This window comes from Pseudonaja textilis, chromosome 3, assembly GCF_049901715.1.
Source record: "Pseudonaja textilis isolate UNSWEBS1 chromosome 3, rPseTex1.2, whole genome shotgun sequence".
In the NCBI taxonomy this organism is placed as follows: domain Eukaryota; kingdom Metazoa; phylum Chordata; class Lepidosauria; order Squamata; family Elapidae; genus Pseudonaja; species Pseudonaja textilis.
In genome coordinates, this window is record NC_141992.1 from 91,216,116 (window position 1) to 91,236,480 (window position 20,365).

The 20,365-nt window shown below is 36.7% G+C and overlaps 1 protein-coding gene across 8 annotated transcripts; it reads left to right on the forward strand.

Annotated features, from left to right (window-relative positions):
• The first annotated feature begins 3 nt into the window (after positions 1–3).
• On the forward strand, positions 4–20,060 carry UCHL5 (ubiquitin C-terminal hydrolase L5). 8 transcript variants are annotated; one of them, XM_026703230.2, is made up of 12 exons: positions 8–176; positions 2,948–3,011; positions 3,514–3,619; positions 5,705–5,830; positions 6,278–6,339; positions 6,428–6,558; positions 7,031–7,094; positions 7,727–7,829; positions 10,902–11,015; positions 12,881–12,910; positions 13,616–13,714; positions 19,384–20,060. In XM_026703230.2, exons 1-12 carry the CDS (start codon positions 53–55, stop codon positions 19,426–19,428), a joined length of 1,068 nt encoding a protein of 355 aa, XP_026559015.1. In that variant the 5' UTR covers positions 8–52; the 3' UTR covers positions 19,429–20,060. The 8 variants fall into 8 exon arrangements, with proteins under 8 accessions (XP_087786476.1, XP_026559015.1, XP_026559016.1 ...); XM_087930349.1 differs by having other exon boundaries at positions 30–155; XM_026703232.2 differs by lacking the exon at positions 8–176 and adding an exon at positions 1,568–1,837.
• Positions 20,061–20,365: the final 305 nt, after the last annotated feature.

Genomic DNA, 20,365 nt, shown 5'->3' on the forward strand with positions numbered 1-20,365 from the left:
ACAAGGGAGGGAGGGAGCCGGATGGGGCAGCGGATCTTCGCCGACTCCGCAGATGACAGGGATCCCCAAGACCCGGATGCACTGCCCCTCCCTCCCCTCCTCCGCAACCCGCATCTGTCTCGCGGCGTTATCCCTCAGCTCTCGCGGCCAGGAAGGTTTCCGCTTTTTGCTTTCGAGTGCGTTGCGCGCAGGCCGGCGCCGCGGTGCACAAATTTTGGGTATTTTTAGGGCCCTTGACCCTAAATTTGTGGTTCAAAAGCTTTGAGCGGAGTTCGACAAAAGCTGGACTGGGATCGCAGTCCCGTTTGGAGGTGCTGCCCATTGCAGCTCCTGTAACCCTCGGGCGTTTTTGGTAGGCAGTCGTTGGTGGCGGAGGACTTGGGAAATGTAGGGCAGCGAAGCTAGAGGACGAGGTTTCTTTGCAAGTTGAGGTTTTTATGTCACTGCTGTCCTAGTTACATTGCTGTGATTCGCCGATGGATTGCTTTCATTTTCCGAGAAAAGCAGTCTTTGTGTTAAATTGATGCCAATGGAGTAGTGTAAGAAGCCAGTTTTGGTTTGCCAGTGGTTAAAGGCACCAGGCTAGAAGCCCAAGAGACCGTGACTAAATGTCTATGGAGATTCTCAGTCAACCAGGTCATGGTTATCCCATAGTTACTTTTTCAGGAGGCAACTGGACTTTCTGGTTATTGGTTTGTTTGTTTTTTTAAGATGTTATGCTTCTCATCCAAGAAGCTTCTTTAGCTTCTTCTTGGATGAGAACCGAAACGTTTTCAAAGAAAACAAACAATCCAGTTGCCTCTTGAAAAAGCACCTTTGGGACAAGAGACCGTGAGTTTTAGTGCCTCCTTAGGCATAAAGAGATTGTCCGTCACAATGAATGAAACCAGTCAAGGGAAGGTCATCATAGATGTGTTTTATAGTCACGTAAAATATCTGTTGAAGCCCCAGAATGGAGAAAATAACCCAAGAGAGATCAGTTAGTAGCTGCGTTGTTTAACCTAATTAGCAATTTAGGGTGGCATTATTAACATACTAAACCAAATAAGCAATCCTGATTATTGGGGTTGCAAGTAACGATTTATTCATAGGACAAAAGATGTGATTTTCGTTTAGGATTAAGTATTATGGTTTGTCATCCCCGATTTATGATTTAGCGTATAGTATCCGCCCCCCCCCCCCCCCCGTTTCATTAACCAATGGTTCAATATCATGGATACAAAAAAACTGGGTTGAGTAATTCAAGGTTACTTATATGTAAACACATCAGTGCCAACATAGCCTACAAGCCACTGGCCTGATCTATAGGTTGCCAATTGAGTTTGTTGCTCTTAAAACAAAAGCAAAATTATGAAAGAATGCCACCGCGCCATTCAATCTTATTTACACCGGTTTTACTCTATTGTTAAAACCCCGTCTCTTTAATCGCGAGCCGGAAATGCAGCACGCCGGGCGGTTTAGCCTCTCCTCTCTCTGGTTAGTCCTTTTGCTCCTCTCTTCACCATAGAGTAGAGGAGACTGTTTTCCCCCCCCGTCGAGATTTAAGTCGCCGGCCGCTGAGGCTGTCGGGAAAGCGGTGGCGTGCGTTGCCTTGCCTTGCCTTGCCTTCGACCGTCCGCGGGGGTGGGCAAAGGGCGCGCGATTAACGCAGAGGGGCGCCACGCGAGACAAGCGAGGGAGAACCCACTGGAGCATTTTAGCGGAGTCCGGTCGATTGAGAGCGAAGCAAGGCAGTGCGGCGGCTTCTTGGGCGCGATGGCGGGCGGGGGCAGCGCTGGCGAGTGGTGCCTCATGGAGAGCGACCCAGGCGTCTTCACGGAGCTCATCAAGGGCTTCGGTGAGGTTTGTGGCTGGACTGCCATCGCGTTCCCCCCCGCCCCCACATCCGAGGCGCGGGCTAAAAGGGAGCCAAAGGGGGAAAACTGGCCAAAGCGTCAGATTCGACCTTCATGGGCTCGATTGGGTTCCGAGGATTTTCAGCATCCGTTTGCAAACGCCTCGTTGATTAAGGATGGATGTAGTTTCTGGCCATGTACAGAACGCGGTTCCCTGGTTAACGATTCAGTCATTGGAACAACAATTCAGGAATAACCAGAGACATTGCCTAGGGCAAAAGCTATCTTGCTTATTTAGCATCTTGTGTGAGCCTACTCTTTTTCAAGGAGTGAGACGTCTTCTGGACAAGATTATTTCCTCCCACGTGTAGAGAATCTCCCCCCCCCCCTGCATATGAGATTTGTTGTTTTTCTTTAGTTTTAAAATTGGTAGGAAATGGGGTATAGAAGTGGTAGTAACATTATTTTCGTGCCCTAGTAATGGATCTAGAGAGAATTTTTTTAATTGTTGGTAAATCTAAATGGTTTACTTATGATGGAAGTCATGGGTATGTAATAAAAAGTAATAAATTATGGAACGTGTAATAGGCATCGCCTTCCATTAATTTGAGAATGGGGAGAGAGATGCATACTTCAATTTGAATATGGCACAGCAGCTTTCCATAAAACTTATTTTCAAAAAAGAGCAACAGCCAGACTCTGTTTCTGTCAGTGCCCCTTCTGACATGCATTTGTAAATGTACACTGATTAGATCAGCCACTCATTTCCAGTTTTGTCTACAACATAGGATTTCCTAGTGGTCTCCCAATCAAATATTAACTAGGACCAAAGCTGCCCCCTTCTTCAAAAGCAGTCAAGATTGGCTGGTGACTGTCATGTTAAATGCATGAAATCTATATTTCAATTGTATATAATTAACATATAATGTAACTAATGTTGGAAAGTAAAATGTGTATGTGTCAGAATTTTGTGAGTGCAAACATGTAAGCCAGATGCTTGAAGAGCTGGATTGACTTGTAATTCGTTTTTAAACTAATGCTAAGTTTTGCTCTTGGATTTTTCCCATATAAATTGGCCCTGGATAACTTCCAACCTATTCCTTAATTTTCAGGTTGCAGAGGAGCACAGGTTGAGGAGATATGGAGTTTGGAGCCTGAGAACTTTGAAAAATTAAAGTATGTTGCTTATAGTTATTCACCTTTTGTTCCCTGTGTTCGTCCTTGCTGTATAAATTACGTTCTATATTTCCCGCCAATGGATAAAGGATATTTGCTCAGAGCTTTAGTCAAGCAATTCACATTATTGGAAAAAGAAATGAAGATACCTAGTCCAATATAGTTATTTCTATGAATATATAGTTACATTCTGAGTTCTAGTGGGGAGGGGAAATTGAATTCTGCCAGAGATCTGTGAAATTATTTGCTGTGCCTGTTGCAAAATCTAAGTACTCCTTTGCCCAGTAAGGAGGTATGTGTTTCATGCAACACAGATAATATATTCCTTAAAAGTATGATTCCCCCAAACATTTTTTAGAAGGCATCATATTGTTTTCCTTTCCACTGCTAATCAGTTACTGTTCTACACTTTAATTATAATACATATGTAAGTTAGCTTTGTTTCCTGGTCAGTATATATGTTTCAGTTTTCAACATATTTTGTGTTTTTCTTTATCTGTAGGCCAGTTCATGGACTGATATTTTTGTTCAAATGGCAACCAGGAGAAGAACCAGCTGGTTCTGTTGTTCAGGATTCCAGATTAGATACATTATTTTTTGCTAAACAGGTATGGTAAATTAAAAAACTCTGTATCTAGGACAGTTTCTTTTTAAGCAAAGGAAATAAAAATTATCTTCTGAAATATTGTGATGAAACAGAAACATGGCAAACAGGTTCAGTGAAGTACTGATAAAAATCATTTTAACCTTGAACTAGAAATGTATATATTTTTATTTTTAACATTTAGTTTTATAAATAATGTGAATATATAATTGTAGTGTTACTAAAGATATGCCTGTATTTTCTGATTCTGATCATGGAAAATGCTTTGTGGTCTACAAAGCTATGTGTTCTTAGCTAGAAGGAAGTTTCTGAATTAATAAGTATATAATTAGCCATTTTTTTAGCAAATTTACAAACAACATATTTTTAAACTATGAAATTGACTTACAACCACAATTGAGCCCAAAATTTATGCTGTTAAGCAAAACAGTTGTGAATTTTGCCCCATTTTACAACCTTTCTTTTTACAGTTGTTAAGCTGGTAACCAGGATGCTAAATGAACTTAGCTTCCCAATTAACTTTGCTTGTTAGAAGATCACAAAAGAGGATCATGTGGCTCTGGGACACTGCAAACATCATAAATATGAGTCAGTTGCCAAGTATTTAAATTTTGATTATGTGACCATGAAAACGCTACAATAGTTGTAAATGTGAAAAACAGTCATAAGTCCCTTTTTTCAGTGCTTTGTCACTTTGAATGGTCACTAAATGAATTGTTGTAAGTCAAGGACTATATTTTTTCAAACACTCTTATTATGAAATAGGATTTTTTTTTCATTTCTTTGTTTTGGAATTCTAATATCTTTAATATAAACCTCCAACCAGAAAATATCCAATTAACATAAAACAAAATTTGTTCAATTTGATGTAATGTGTTAAGGTAGCAAGCATAGTGCAGTAAAATTTAACACTATTAGTATAATGTATTTTGAATGTCCATTTTCCACAAGGATGTCATTCATGTAAAGTTCAAGGAGGAACAAGATAGAACAACATCATGATTTCTGGTATGCTTAGAAATGGACTGAATTGTGGCATTTCAATTACAGTGGAACCTCAGGTCGCAAACGCTCCTGTTCGCAACCAAATTGGGTTTCAACCAAAAAATCCACCTGATATTTGAATCTGGTCACAATTCAAAAATCGGGTGGCAAACACACCTGGCCACAGCAGATTCCCTTGCTGCAGCAGTTTCCCCTTCTGCGCATGCATAGTCCATTTGCGCATGTGAGTCCATGCTTCCGATCGTGACCAAATAGGGTTGCGACCGTAGTCCTGGAATGGATTACAGTCGCAACCCGAGGTTCTACTGTACCACTATTTTAAGAAGAGATCTCTTTATTGTCGTGCTTTTCTCGTCTGTTATGATTCAAACCCAAATCTGCTAACTACTTAGTGTGAGGTAAATAGCAGAATTACATTTTTTCTTAAATTTGTGGCAATAATACGTTAACCTAATCACTTAAGAATATACAGTTAAGTCAGTTTAAATTAGAAGATTGAGAAACAAAAGTTTTACTTAATTTAAGAACATGTGATGCGCTAAAACATGACCTAACATTTGATTTCATAAAATAAGATTCTTTTCATTATAAACTAATTATTGTTTAGATAAATCTTAATTCCTAGATTTCCTTTAATTTTTTTTCTGTTTGTCTTTTCTGTCTTTTGAAGGGACAATTTCCAAATACAGAACTGTTTAGCCACCAATTGTTACTATTTCTTAAGAAAGTATGTGTATAGTTATCAGACAAGTTATTAACAAAGAATAGACCAACTATTAAATCCCAGCAAATTAAATGGCTCATGGAACCCTTGTTCCACTTAATAATGCATACCAAAATAACAATATTACAACCACAAGCAACTGGTGTTGTTATGTTAATCTATTTAGGGTGAATTATAGGAATGGACGAACATGTGTAAACAGTTTACATAAAAAAGGGTAAACTATTGCCATCATGTATATTTGACCATGCAAACATAAGCCCATGTAAACAGTTCTGAAGTTTAAAGGGGGTTGCAGTAAGTAAAGTTTGTGATTTCTACAATTCGCACTAATTAAATTATTTTTTATGCTCTTTACAGGTAATAAATAATGCTTGTGCAACTCAAGCAATAGTCAGTGTTTTGTTGAACTGCACTCATCAAGATATCCATTTAGGAGAAACACTGTCTGAATTCAAAGAATTCTCTCAAAGCTTTGATGCTGCGGTATGTGTAAAAATGATATTTGCAAAAATGTCTTGAATATGAGCAATATAGGTGTCCTCACTTTATGACTACTGATGGAATCAGAATTTCCATTGTTAGGCAGACCAGTTCTTAAGTGGGTCATGCCTTATTTTACGATCTTTTTTAATCTTGGGTGTTAATCATTGGAGTTATTAAATTAATCATTAAGTGAATTCTGCTTCACTTTGCTTGTCAAAAACTGATTGTTAACAGTCAGAAATGGCCATTACCCTAGAAACTACATCTATCACGAATACAGGCTGGTTGCCAAACACCTGAATTTTGATCACGTAGCCCATGGGGATGCTATGACAGTTGTAAGTGTGAGGACCTGTTGTAAAGACCAGCAGTTTTTTTGGTGCTGTTGTAACTGAATGGTTGCTAAATGAATGACAAATGTAATTACAATATTTTTTTCCCTTTCAGATGAAAGGCTTAGCATTAAGTAACTCAGAAGTGATACGACAAGTTCATAACAGTTTTGCTAGGTAAGAAGATGTTGAAATACTTCCCAAGTAAAATATGTTTAGAGAGGAGAGTTGTAACATTCATTCATGTGTTGCACTTCTCTTGCAGACAACAGATGTTTGAATTTGATGCAAAATCAACGGCAAAAGAAGAAGATGCCTTTCACTTTGTCAGCTATGTTCCTGTAAATGGTCGATTATATGAATTGGATGGTTTGAGAGAAGGTCCAATAGATTTAGGTAATATTTTCGTTTCACCTATGTAGTTGTCAGTTTTTTAACCTTAGTTTTTTTAACTGCAGCATGACATTCTGAATGTATGAATGAGGAAGGGAGGCTAATGGAAATATTTAGAATTTTAAGAGCAGATTACAGATACGGCCAGAAAATGACTGCCATGATAAATACTGTCAATCAAAATCAGTTCAACGAAATGTTGTTTTCCTTTCACTCTTTAGCTCAGGGATGCTGTATACCATCCCACCTTACTTTTTTTTCTGAACTGGTTAGCACATTTCCCAAGAACTTGCCTGCAACCAACCCAGCATTTTATTTTGTATGGGTACTTGGGCACATAATAAAATAAATCATTATTGGTGATAGTGATAGTGGCAGAGCTTATATAAACAAGGTTGTGATAACTTGATTTTATGACTTCACGTTGCAAGCCTATGTCTATGTATTGATTTGCATTATTTGTGTACTTCCTTAGGAGTGTGCAATCAAGATGACTGGATCAATGCTGTAAGGCCTGTCATAGAAAAACGGATACAAAAGTAAGTGTTTATAACTATATTTTAAGTTCTTGCTTATAAAACGTTAAAACAGATTTTGTTCTTGGTAAGCTAGCTGAAGAAATTAAAAGAAAGGCTTTTACTTACCCTGTTACTTATAGAAAACAAATTGTTGAGAATTCTTTTTACTATGTCAACTTTTATGATCAACAGATCCACTATAGTCATATCAAAAGTGCTTGCTGCCACTCTGCCTAGGAAAGGAATATATGGAGATGATAAGAAACATTATTTCATCTTCACTTTTATTTCAGTTAATTATATTTTTAAAAAAGCTTACAATGTTATTTGACCTTCTGAAACCTTTAAGCATCAAACTTTAGCTTTCAAGTAAGCATAGCTGACAAATGTACACAAAATGATTGGAGTCATATCACAGGGATTTTAACCAGGAGTACTTTGTAGATATTTGGCAACTATTAACACTTTGAAAGGCTCTGTTACTGAACTTATCCATTGTTTATGTGATAAATAGAGAGCAATGTTCAGTTTGAATCTTGATTTTTCTTGTGGTATGTTATTAAAATGTTCCAAAAGGATTTAACATCTATGAATATTTTTAAAATCATAACGTAACAGCAATATGTAACACAAACTCTGTTCATGTTTTGCAGGTATAGTGAAGGTGAGATAAGGTTTAACCTGATGGCAATTGTATCTGATAGAAAAATGATATATGAACAGAAAATTGCAGATCTGCAGAGACAGCTAGCTGAGGTATTTATCAATTAGATACGCTTCTTTGTAATGGCTGGGATGTGAGAGTTAATGAAGTTCTTGGAGCACCTAGTGCTACATAACATTTTAGAAGCTAAGCTAAGAGATTCATATAAGGGTGATTTAGAAATATAAAATTATAAAGCAAGTATCAGATTTAGATAACATGGTTTTTCCTGTTCCTTTTTCCATCATCCCCTTCCCCATTCAGTAACTAAGCATTATCAATTTCTTTTTTTTAAGCAAATTTTATTGATTTTAACAACAAACAAAACAAAACATCATTAGACATTAAAAACATAAAATCTCTTTCCATTATAAATCTTTACAAGGCAGGTAACACATTATTTTATATCACATTCTTCTAATTTATCCCATTTCCATATAGACACGTAAATTCCCTTTAACAGATTTCACATTATTTTTCTTTACTCTTATTCAATCACATTTCTTTTCTAATTTATCTACTATTCAATCATCACATTTATATTTTCCTCTGTCTTGTTTACAGTTGTTCTTATCTGGTCTTCCTCCGAGATTTTATTAATTCTCAATTAAACACGCACACATAAAACACAAAAATAACATAAAACTTCCTTTTAGAAAGTAATTTGGCCCCAGATTACCTCTTTTTATATGGACTTCAATTAAATTCATGCTCCTCATATACCATTACCTATCTTGCTTACCATTCTATATCTTCTATATAACTCCTCCCCACTTATATATTTCATCTTGCTTTAAGACAATATTTTTATATCTTTTGTCCATTTTTCCATTTACATCTATCTCATTCCCAATATAAAAAAGAATAATTTCTCCTGAAATCACTGATCAGAGTATGATGCCTTTCTATCATTCCCCTAAATTGAAATTTGAAATAACACCTAAGTCCCAATCTGATTCTGCTTAGTACATTCTACTATTTCAAAAACAAATACTACAGTAATAAATCTATAATAATCAACACATTAGCCCATTAAACTCTATAATTAAATTAATATTTTAAACATTTCCTTTAATGTTTTATTAAAACTTAAAATCATTCATTATTAAACATTTTAACATTGTACCTTAATATTTTAATCTTTTATTAAATCTTATAAAATTCTAATTTTCTATTTTTAATACAAATACAACTGTTACAATACTATTGTGTGTACTATGCAGAATCCCTTTTTTTTAAAAAAAAGAATCATACATTACCCTTTGTCCCTAAATTTTTTTTCTTTTTTTCCATCTTGTTTTATACCTTTATAACTTTCCCCCCCTTTTTCCCTTTCTTTCTTGGCCCACCTAGACTTTTTACCCACTCCTCTCCAAACACCTTCTTGGCTTCCCCTTTCTGTTGCATTCTTCTTTCCTTTTGCTTTCTGGCATTATATTGTTTTTGCATCTTATTTTTCTCTTTCATAGATATTTTTTTATGTCTTACGTCCTTCCTTTTCCCTCCTCTCTTTCTCCTTTCTTTCTTAATCACACTATTTAATTCATTAAAAATGGCTTCTTCTTCCTCCGCTTCTTCCAGCTGTTGTTTAATTTGCTGACACATAGCAAGCGCCATATCTAGAAAACAAAGGGCTTCTCCCATAGCGTCCTTGCCTTCTTTCCTTATTTTTAGATATCGAGAGGTAGAGCCAGTATAAACTTTTTCTTCTTCTTTTTCTGTATCCTCTTCTTGTTATTAAGCCAATCAAGTATTTCCAAACTTAAAACAATTCCCCAAAATCCCAAAGTCATCAAACAGTCCAGGCAAAGCACAAACTTCTTCCTTTTACAGTTTCTCTTTCTGGGGTAAAGTCGATTAGGGAAAAAAACCCAATCTGTATTTTAAATCTTTTTTGCAGTTAGCTTCTAATCTCTTTATCTTCAAAGCATCTCCTCCAACAAAGTCTTGAAATATATATATATATATATATATTTTTCCAAGCCTCTCCCTTCCCACTTGTAACAAAGGGCTTTAAATTTTTACCTTCTGTTAGAGAGCAGATTTTCCATGTCCATTTGTTAGTTCCATAAGGGAGAGTAACTTTCTCTTTCAACACTTTCCTTCGCCGCTGAAAACCTCCATTAGAGACATTGTAGCATCCAAAAAGAATAGTAATTTTCCAGGTATTAGATATATCCTTAAAGTCCCAGCTAGCCAAGAAAACTTTCATTTTGAAACATCCTTCTTCTTCCTCCTGCACATTCTTAACCCAGTTGCTGGTTTCTTCGTGGCGGCCATTAAGACCGCCGTTCCACCGCCTTGAGAAAAGGGGGTTATTGCCAGCTGGGGAGGGGGTCTGCGATACCCCTCAACCCCTGTCCGGATCCCCCCTATCTTCAGCTACCCCAACAGGGCAGCCTTATCCTCCAGATCCGTCAGGATCGGAAGCACCAAGATGGCTAGCACAGCAGGGATCGCGGAGAAATGCGAATTCCTGCTGTCACCGAAGCCTGGCAAAACGGAAGTCCCAAGTAACTAAGCATTATCAATTTCTTTTGGACCTTGAAAAGGATGAGTTAACAAACCGAAATTAAACTGTCTTTATTTAACTTCAAAATGCATCTTCCAGAAACTATTACAATTTTGAATAACCTACCCGTAAAGTTTCTATCATTTTCCTAAAAGGGAGATTCTTCTAAAGAAAACTGCATTATATAGATTATTTGAAAAATATGGCTTCTAGGGTAGAATATCAAACTGCAGAACATTACATTAACAAATTAAGTGCAGTTTGCCAAGCATTAAAAACAAGCACTAGAAGGCAGCAAAGAGGTGGATTGTATGCTTTAGAAAAAGTTTTGTTCTTTCATTTGATCAACAGTTCTGGAAAACACAAATGATTGCACACAGTTTTGTGTTATGATTGGTCTTAAAATAATACTGCACAAATCAAGAGTTTGGATTTATTTTTCCTATATATTAAGCTTTCTATTTATGTAAAAGTCTGCATCTGATGCTTGAGCTTGCAAAATATGGAATCAGCTCTTTAGTTCAATGTATATTATTCATGTTCTGCATTTCTTGAATGGATGCTGTGTTTAAAATGCTGTTATTTAATTCAATCAAACTATTTTTCCAAACAGGAAGAGCCGATGGATACAGACCAGAGCAGTAATATATTAACTTCTGTTCAATCCGAAGTTGCAAAGTATCAGATGTTAATTGAAGAAGAAAACCAAAAATTGAAAAGGTACAAGGTATGTAGGCGGCTCCTTTGAATGGTAGAAAGAGGTAATCTATTTGAAATATTTCTCAGTGGATTAGTAATGTTTTGAATGTCAATTCCTTATTTTTGTCCCTAGGGCAAGATCTGAATGTGAATGTTTGAGAATCATAAAGAGAAATCAGTTGGCTTTCATGCGAGACTGATTTGTTTGTGTATTCCTCTATTGAAATATGTCAATTTCATTTTGGTTATTCAGAAATAATAATTGCATTTATTTAGTTCTTGTTTTTTTCCTGGTTCCACTTCTATTTTCTAGTATAAGTATCATCCATCTCAAAGACCAAATTCAACCTTTGCATCAAAAAATTATTGTGACATTCTGGCTCAAAGAAATGAGTTTTGATATTTTTTTTAATAAACCCAGCTTTATACTGATTTGTCTGAGCATCTATCAAGAGTCATCACTTTCTATGTTTCTTTCGGACTCCCAAGTTTCTTTTACCATGCCAAAACAAGGACCCTGTTTCTACATTGCAGAGACAAATTTATATTGATGGGCAAGCAATCTTTAAATTAATCTTTTCTATCCATCATATTTCTAATTGAAAAACACTGGGTCAGTTTCTGGGGAATAAAATAGTTTCCCAGAGCACAATGTGAAAATTGAAGTGGGGTTTGTAGAGAAACAGAAAACAAATCTTAGAAAATTAAATTCCCTAACCTATTTATAAAAAAGAGCAAATCATGTACATGTCATTCATTTTCTTTTGCTTTCAAAGCAGTTCTGCAATCTTATTTGAAAGTTCAAGGGAAACATTCTCAAAAAGCAATTGAATTTGTGAAACGTTTAGACACTCCTAATAAAATTGTATGTTTCAATACATCCCTAATGAATACATGGTGACACAACCTCTAAAAGATATACAGTGAAACATGGTATCTTTCTGCAAATCAGCATCTAGGCATAATCATTTATATAGCTGATTACACAGTAAAAAATAAGAAACTAGTGAATGTGGCATGTACAAAAATATAAACACATTTCCATTTGGTTCAATATTTTTAAATATTTCCAAAATATTATTTTAATAGTAAAATAGTTACTGAAATCCAAAAAGTTGATTGACTCACTAGGTCTCCAGTTAGCCCAGTGAAGACAATTCATACATAAACAAGTGCTCTGATTTTTTTAACCTCTGTGATGGTTATTCTATGTGCTTCCAACAACTATGATTCAGCAGCTCTCTTGAGTATTTAGAAATGAATATACAGGTAGTCCTTGATTTACAGCAACAGTTGGGACTGGAACTTCCATCACTAAGCAACACAATTATTAAATGAATCAACTCTTTGCTGAGGTTCTTAAGCAGATCACTTGATCATTAAGCAAATGCAGCTTCACCTATTGACTTTGCTTGTTGGAGACTCTCTGAGAAGATTGCAAATAATGATCATGTGATCTTGGGATGCTCCAACTGTCATAAATAGGTGCTTGTTGTCAAGCATCTGAATCACAATGTACAACGGTTAGAAGTGTGAGGGCCAGTGATAAGTCACTTTTTTCAGCACCACTTTTTTGGATAGTCACTAAAATTTTACATGGGAGAATTGTTGCAGCAGATCTTGCTGATATGTTTGGCCATATCCAGCAATATACATTTGGAGAAATTGTATAGAGGTCTTCCAGCAAGCAGGAATATTTCTCAGCTAGAAAAATTCTGCAAAGAATAGCAAAGAAAAAATTCAAAAGCAAGATAAAAGGAATCCCATCACTTCCAGAATGTGAATCTCTTTGTTGGAGAGCTGCTTTGCTCAGGCTATTCATTATATTTCATGGCTAGTTAATCTCTTCCACTCCCATGCCTTTTTGAAATTTCTTTTCTACCTTGTTTCTAGGGGGCAGTGCAACCTGATCCCTGCAGCAAGGTCAGATAGCTTGTAATCTAATTCATTTGGTTGCTGTTTACAAATTCTTCCTTTATTTTAGCTCACCTTCATATATTTAAAATATTTGATTCCTAGTAGAAAGTGTCATCTCTTATCTCTGGGGTCAGTGTTTAAGGAACCGACCAGGTTGTTGAATAGCCAACTAAGTTCAGTGGTCATTTCAAATGTAAGGCTAGACAGTTTTGTTCATCCTTAAAATGGCTAAACAATTGTATTGGAAATTTCTTTTGGAAGAAACATTACTACCAAATTCAAAGAAAAAGTTCATTAACAACCTAAATGTTTGTTCTGTTTCTTTGGACATTTAAGCTTTCAAACCAAATCCATATCTCTTGTCAACCACATATAAACGTTGAGCTTAATCCTAAAACTGAAGACATTGTAATTTAAACTACAGTATGGTAAAAAAAACAAAAACTTGCATGCATATCTTGATTACAGGACTGGGGATACTTTTGTTATCACGGATAATTTTTTAACTCCTCTGGCCCAAAAGGACTAAGAAGATAAGTTGAAGATTAGCTATACCTCTCTTACTGCAACCATTAGCTATAATCTTCTCCTCTTCCCTTCCTTTCCTGTAGTGTAGTGCTTTTATTCAGAAAATTACATCATAAACATGATTCTGTGTTATAGTAATGGAACCGAATGCTGATTCATGTCATGTTTTTTCTGTGCTTGCAGATTGAAAACATTAGAAGAAAACACAACTACCTACCATTTATCATGGAATTGCTAAAAACGTTAGCAGAACATCAGCAGTTGATTCCACTAGTAGAAAAGGTAAATGTTGTCTTATAAGAAGACTTCTACCTGATTTTTAGTGTGCTCCTAATATAAGCCCTATCCAAAAAAACAAGCCCTAGTTAAGATCATCATCAGTGGGGGGCGTGGTCAGCACTGGAGGGCACGGGGGCTAATGGTGTTCAGCAGCAGCCACAGCCTGCACAACACAGGTGACTTGATCACCTGTTCAAGCAGCAGGAGGAAGGCAGATGATCCTGACATGCATGGGCCATGGGAAAACCAAGAGATGCGAAGATGAGCCTCCCTCGGCCGCTTGCCCACTCCGTTTCTCAGCTTGCCTGCTCTATTGCGGCCATGAGCAAGCAGAAGTGGGCCAATGGCCATGCAGGTCCTGCTGGACAGTGCTGGAGCTGCCACTGCAAGACAAGTTGGGACGTGGATGGCCTGGCTGCAGAGTCCTGAGGTAAGCTGGTGTAGGGCACGTGAGACATCTCCATCCCCCACCTCGGCCATGGGAAAGCTGAGAGATGCAAAGACGAGCCTCCCGTAGCCGCTTGCCTACTCCGTGTCTCGGCTTGCCTGCCCCATTGTGGCCATGAGCAAGCAGAAGTGAGCCTCCCGTACATGGAAAGAAACAAGACATCCTGCAAAAACAAGTCCTAGTGCTTATTTTGAAGCCCCCCAAAATATAAGACTGGGTCTTATTTTTAGGGAAACATGGTAGGCTTTTATGAAGTTGGGGGTTTGAGAGTACAGTAGTCCTCGGTTTACAACTACAATTGAGCCCAACATTTCTGTTGCTAAGAGAGACGTTTGTTAAGTGACTTGCTACATTTTACAGCTTTTTTTGTTACAGTTAAGTGAATTACTGCAGGTGTTAGGATCATGGATGTTAAGTGTATCTAGTTTTCCCATTGACTTTGCTTGTCAGAGGATTACACTGCAACTGTCATAAACATGAATCAGTTGCTAAGCATCTGAATTTTGATCACATGCCCATGGGGGAATGCTGAAATGATTATAAGTGTGAAAAAACAGTCATAAGTCACCTTTTTCAGTGCCATTGTAACTTCAAACGGTCGCTAAGTGAACTGTTATAAGTTGAGTACTTGTAGCATCTGGCTAAGTGGAAAATGGAAAGTAATTTGCAGAATTTTCTTTTAAATGAGAGCGATAAGGCTATTGGGACAAGTTTTGTGGTAGCTGTACAACCACTAGATGGCATTCTGGAAGCATGGATACATTCCTCTAAAAAGTTGACTTGCAGAATGTCTCTTATTTCTCTAATTACTTTGATTTGCTCCGTTGTTCCATTTCTAGCAGTAACACTGATTTAGTGATATGGCTAAGTTCCAAGCACGTTTGGGGAAGAAAGCAACATGTTCTCCCTGCCCTCTGTCCTCTTAGGGTTATTAAACTGCAATGGTTCCTCTAACCTGATTTTGATTCTTATCCTGAAATAGCCTCAGACATGTTCTTTCCTGCATTAGATATAAAATATGAGATTCTAATGCTTAGGAAAACCATTTTAAAGGTTTTACCAATAAGATTTTTTCCCCACTTTCAAATAAATACTATCAGTTCCTTGCTTTTCACAATTTTCATATACATGGTTAGCTCATCACATGCTACCAGGCTTTCACCAGAAGATTTTAAAAAAACATGTTTGATAGTAATTCTGTTGAGTGATAGAAGTTGATTGGTAGTATGAGTGCAAGTGTACTCATACTCAAAGTATATATGTGACTTGTAGTCATGGCCAAATTAAAGCTCACTGACTTAAGTAAATCACGTCTAAGTATGAATAAAACTGGATCTAGCTCTTTGTAATTTTGTCTGTTGGATTTCAGAGATTTTTCTCCTTCTTAACATGAGTATAATCAGGAGTCAAGAGCCATACTTGATAGGAACAGAATATTTGATCTTCGGAAGGAATTTTAAAATCATGCTTTGTTTTATTTATTTTTAAAAAACTATTTTTTATTTTCTTCAAACGTTAAAATACTCAAAAATACAGAAACAAAACAAAGCTAAACAAGACTACACCCTAAAAGTGCATTAAAAAAAACAGACATATACATAAATTGTCCCTCCTAGTTGAACACTGATAAAACACCCTTGTGGAGCAGGTACACAATTTGTAAATTTCTACAACACTATTTACCCAACTCACTTACCCTGACATCTGTCTACCCTGTTTCTCCAACAATACGGCCTCCCCCAATAGGAAGTCCCAGCATGTTTTATAGGCATGAAATGAAATTAAGCCCCTCCCCCCAAATCAAGGCCTATATTAAAACATGCGAAATGGGGAATGGTGTGGGGGCTTGCCATTAGGAAGTACTTTTGTTGCACACCCGGATATGGTGCTGCCTGCGTTGACCCCGATACGAAGTGCCCCACCAAGGCCGAGGTCAACATCCAAGCGGTCGCCGCCCGCCCGAAGATGCAAGGGGGGGGAATTAAGTCACCCCCGAAAAGATGGCCTAGCCATTTTGGGGGGGCTCAAAAAAAAATAAGACCCAGACTTATTATATGAGAAACACGGTAGTATATAAAAACATAGTTAACAAGTAAAACAAACAACTAAATTAAATTTCTAAACCCTCTGTTAACAATCTATTTATTGTATTTCACTTGCAGAAAGTCCACAACGGCTTCTGGTCTGCCATAAGTCATAACAATCATTATCTCTGGTTCGTCCAGGATCAATATCTTCAACTGATTCTTAATGATAAGGCCTTTCTTTAAAATATTAAATGGGATCTTTTCTAACAATTGGATTTTATTCCCCCAAATCATACATTTCTGTTGTGTCTCTCTCTTCACAGCATTTGTTGTACAAAAAAAGTCTCCTATAAAATTATATGATAACATATCTTAACATTTGTTTTCCGAATGGGTTTAATAAAACCATTCCCCAATCATCTTCAATCTTCTTACAAAAGTCAAGTTCAACACTGGTCAATCCTGTCAACTTTGAGTTTTTAGAATCCATATCTTTCTCAGAGTCAAGTTATATATATATACCCAAGTTATATTTTCCAAGTCAGCCTTATCTTTCAGGGCTGCCAGATAAGATCTAATAAAACCAGGCCTTGTTTTATAAAATGATGTTAAGCCTGCAGTCTTAAACTGTTTTCTGCACCAAAAGAGCAGAAATACATGCCACCTTTTTTTAGTAATTGCTTCAGACGGAGCTATAGAAACTAGGTTCATTGTTGCAGATTGGTCTGTTTAAATCCAGCTTTAATTCAGTAAAAATCTGGGCATTTCAGAAGAGTATATCAGCCCATATATTTGCTCTTTGTTGCAATTAAATAGAATAGTAGATTCTTGATTTAAATAAAATTAATGTTAATAAGTTCATTCAGATTGTTGCTTTAATGTTGAGGTTGTTACAAATAGGTTCAGCATTTTATAAGCTGAAGAAAATGTCCTTTTTTATATCATTGTTATATCTGGATGTAATTGGAGCTTTGTATTTACATCAAGAACCAACAGTTGATAGTAAAATTGATATTAAAATAATGTATAGTACTTTTATATACTGTAATAGAGAATTTTTTGCTTATTGGACAACCTCAGATAATAGGTTGGTATTTTTACACTTAATTGAGCTTCCGCCTAGCATTTAGAGGAACAAATAACTCCTTTGAAATGTAGCTGCCTATTTAGAATGCAGTAATCTTGATATGACTGACATTAATTTATATTGGACTCACAAACTGCTTGATAATTTATCCTATAATATAATTTATTTTCCCACATCATTATAGTTGTTCTTTTAAAGTTGTAGCAATGTTTCGGCAGAATCTCATCTGCCATCATCAGGCTTCTGTATTGTGTTCATCCAGATGGCAGATGAGATTCTGCTGAAACGTTGCTACAACTTTAAAAGCACAACTATAATGACGTGGGAAAATACCCGAACAAAGCTGAATACCACATATATATATAAGAATAAGTACCCGCCTGGATGAATACAAAAATGCAGTAAAAAAGCTGGAACACACTTCCTCACTAGTCCAACACATGAAAGCCACAGGTCATAGCATCAACTTCAGTGGCACCAAAACCCTAGCCACTATAGAAAACCCCAGCCACAGAATTATCAGAGAAGCCATAGAGATTGAAAAAAGACCTGAAAGCATGAATAGAAGAGATGATTCCACCAGACTGTCAATTATTTGGAAGCCTGCACTCACAAACAAAAAAATCTCCACACCACAACCTGGGCACAAACAGATCCCCCCTGATACCTCCAGCTCAAACACACCCCAACCAGGCACCCAGGTGAAACCTAGCTTCCTAATAAATGATAGCCGTCCATTTACTCAGAGCCAAGCTGCACTAAAAGCCTCCAATAAAGGAACACAATGTTGTCAGCCAAGCAAGACAAAAAAAGCCACAAAACAGACAGAAGATATTAGAAACACCAATCAAGCAGAACACAGCAAACTCCAAGACCAATAAACACAGACCAAGACTCCCAACTAATCAGGATGAAGAAAAAACCATTCTGGCACAGCAGTAGGCTAGCCCCAAATTTAAAACAGGAACGGCTGTGAAAACCTGACTCACAGACGAACTCAATACAGAAGCCTGATGATGGCAGATGAGATTCTGCCGAAACGTTGCTATAACTTTAAAAGTGGGAAATGACGTGGGAAAATACCCGAACAAAGCTGAATTCCATGCATGTAAGTATCCGCGAAAACTTAAGAATATATATATATAAATATAAATATATAAAACAGGTAAAGAAATGCTGGCAATAAAACCCGATGATTATGTACATTGTCAGCTTATGATCATTTATTTAATGATAATTCAAAATTATGATAATCTCAGAAAAAGTAAGGTATAACCCATCCTCAAAGTTTCAACCATCATACCACCACCCCCAGTCACATGATCATAATTCAGTTACTTGGCAACTGGTTTGCATTTGCCATAGTTGCCTGTTGTGATCACAATTTTGTGACCTTCCCAGCGAGATTTCGACAAGCAAAATCAATTGGGGAAGTTAGATTCACTTAACAACCACAGATTCACTTAATGACTGCGATTAAAATGCTCATAAAATCAGGCCAATCACATTGTGATTCACTTAATGACTACATCATTTAGCAACCAAAATGCTGGTCCCAGTTGTCATAAATCAGTGACTGCTGTAGTCAGTAATTATGAAGAACAAGGTTATAATATTTTATGTCCTGCCTTTTCTCCATAAACTCAAACAAACTTGCAAGGGGTCTTTATTTTATCCCTACTACAATAACCCTTTAAAGTGAATTAGATTAAAAGAGAATGGTTTCCTGAAAGTTCACCCAAAGAAGTCTCACGCCAATACTTAGCCAGTACACACCAGCTGTTCTGCAATGCTCTTTTGAGAAGTAAAGCAGATGGATTAAGAGAAATTATTATTATTTCTTAAACAGGGAGCCTCTGCTGTATCCTAATTTGCTCCACAAATTGATGGAGGTGTTCTGCTTGTAGAAGGGCAGGACTGCATCAGCATAGTACATTGGCTGACAGATAAGGTGAAACCCTCAGCTCAAAATAAAGAATGGTTGTTATGCTGTATATCCTGTTTCTATATTAAGTATTTCAAGAAAGTGCAGAATCTTGTACATGTTGGGTTAGAGCAAAAAAAAAAAGTTACTAAAACAGTGCAATTTCTGTCTGTCTTTATTTTCTAGGCAAAAGAAAAACAGAATGCTAAGAAAGCTCAAGAGGCCAAATGAAAATCAATGTCTTTAAAGGGTGGAGGCCTGGAGAAGAAAATGTGCTTCTGAATGTCTTTGTAACTTTGCAAGACTTGTACAGTTTAAATTTGTCCAGCGCACATTTGCAAATTTGTCACAGTTTGTCCTATCCCATTTGCACGGGGGTCTTCCCTTTTTCCCTGTTGCTATCATGTGCATGAGCTACCATTCAGTAATGGTTTTAGAATCTCTGTCCAATTCCAGTATATAACAGTGATTTCTGATTGATTCTCCATATGTAATCAGGAAATGCTGCTGCAATTTGTATAGACCCAAATTGGTGCAAGTAATGTAGAAGTTTTTACTGTAATGAACATATTTAAAATATCTTGTCTCTTAATGAAACCATGGATATATAGTTATGTGAAGAGAGCTTAACTTATTTTTACAAATAAGTTGGTCTATCTTTGCTTACCACCACTATTTATCTTGGTCTTGGAATTGTTCAGTGACTTGACCTAAGTTGTTTTTATGGAGTTATGTCTACATTTTCTACACAACTGATGGTAAAAATTTTAACAATGGAATGATTGACAAAGACCAATGCATAAGCATAAGAGTTTATTGCTTTAGTAGGAAAAAATAAATATTCCCATTTTTATTTTGGCAAATTATTGTCTGGTATGATAATTCTGTGAACTGAATGAATAATATGATTTTGTGAGGTGGGAGGAATCACTTCTCTTGAACATTGCAATCCCTCGGAACCAGTATTCCTTTCACATTGACCCTGTGGTCTTTACCCAAATTACACAATCAGCTGGCTTCCACACTTGCAAGCAGAGTGATACTGCAGGTTGGCTATACTAGTAAATATAAACTGTAGAAATGATTGTGTCACATGAGGAAGGGGTATTGCAAGCCTTCCTCAAGAGTGAATGCAGTATTGGAGAACCAGAAAAAAATTCCCAACTTG

What these genes read in the sequence shown, in the direction of transcription:
- UCHL5 (XM_026703230.2), top strand. Translation starts at nt 53, where the DNA reads ATGACAGGGATCCCCAAGACCCGGATGCACTGCCCCTCCCTCCCCTCC. An exon ending in CATTATTTTTTGCTAAACAG is followed by an intron (nt 3,620 to 5,704) that starts GTATGGTAAATT and finishes TGCTCTTTACAG; the next exon opens with GTAATAAATAATGCTTGTGC. An exon ending in AACCTGATCCCTGCAGCAAG is followed by an intron (nt 12,911 to 13,615) that starts GTCAGATAGCTT and finishes CTGTGCTTGCAG; the next exon opens with ATTGAAAACATTAGAAGAAA.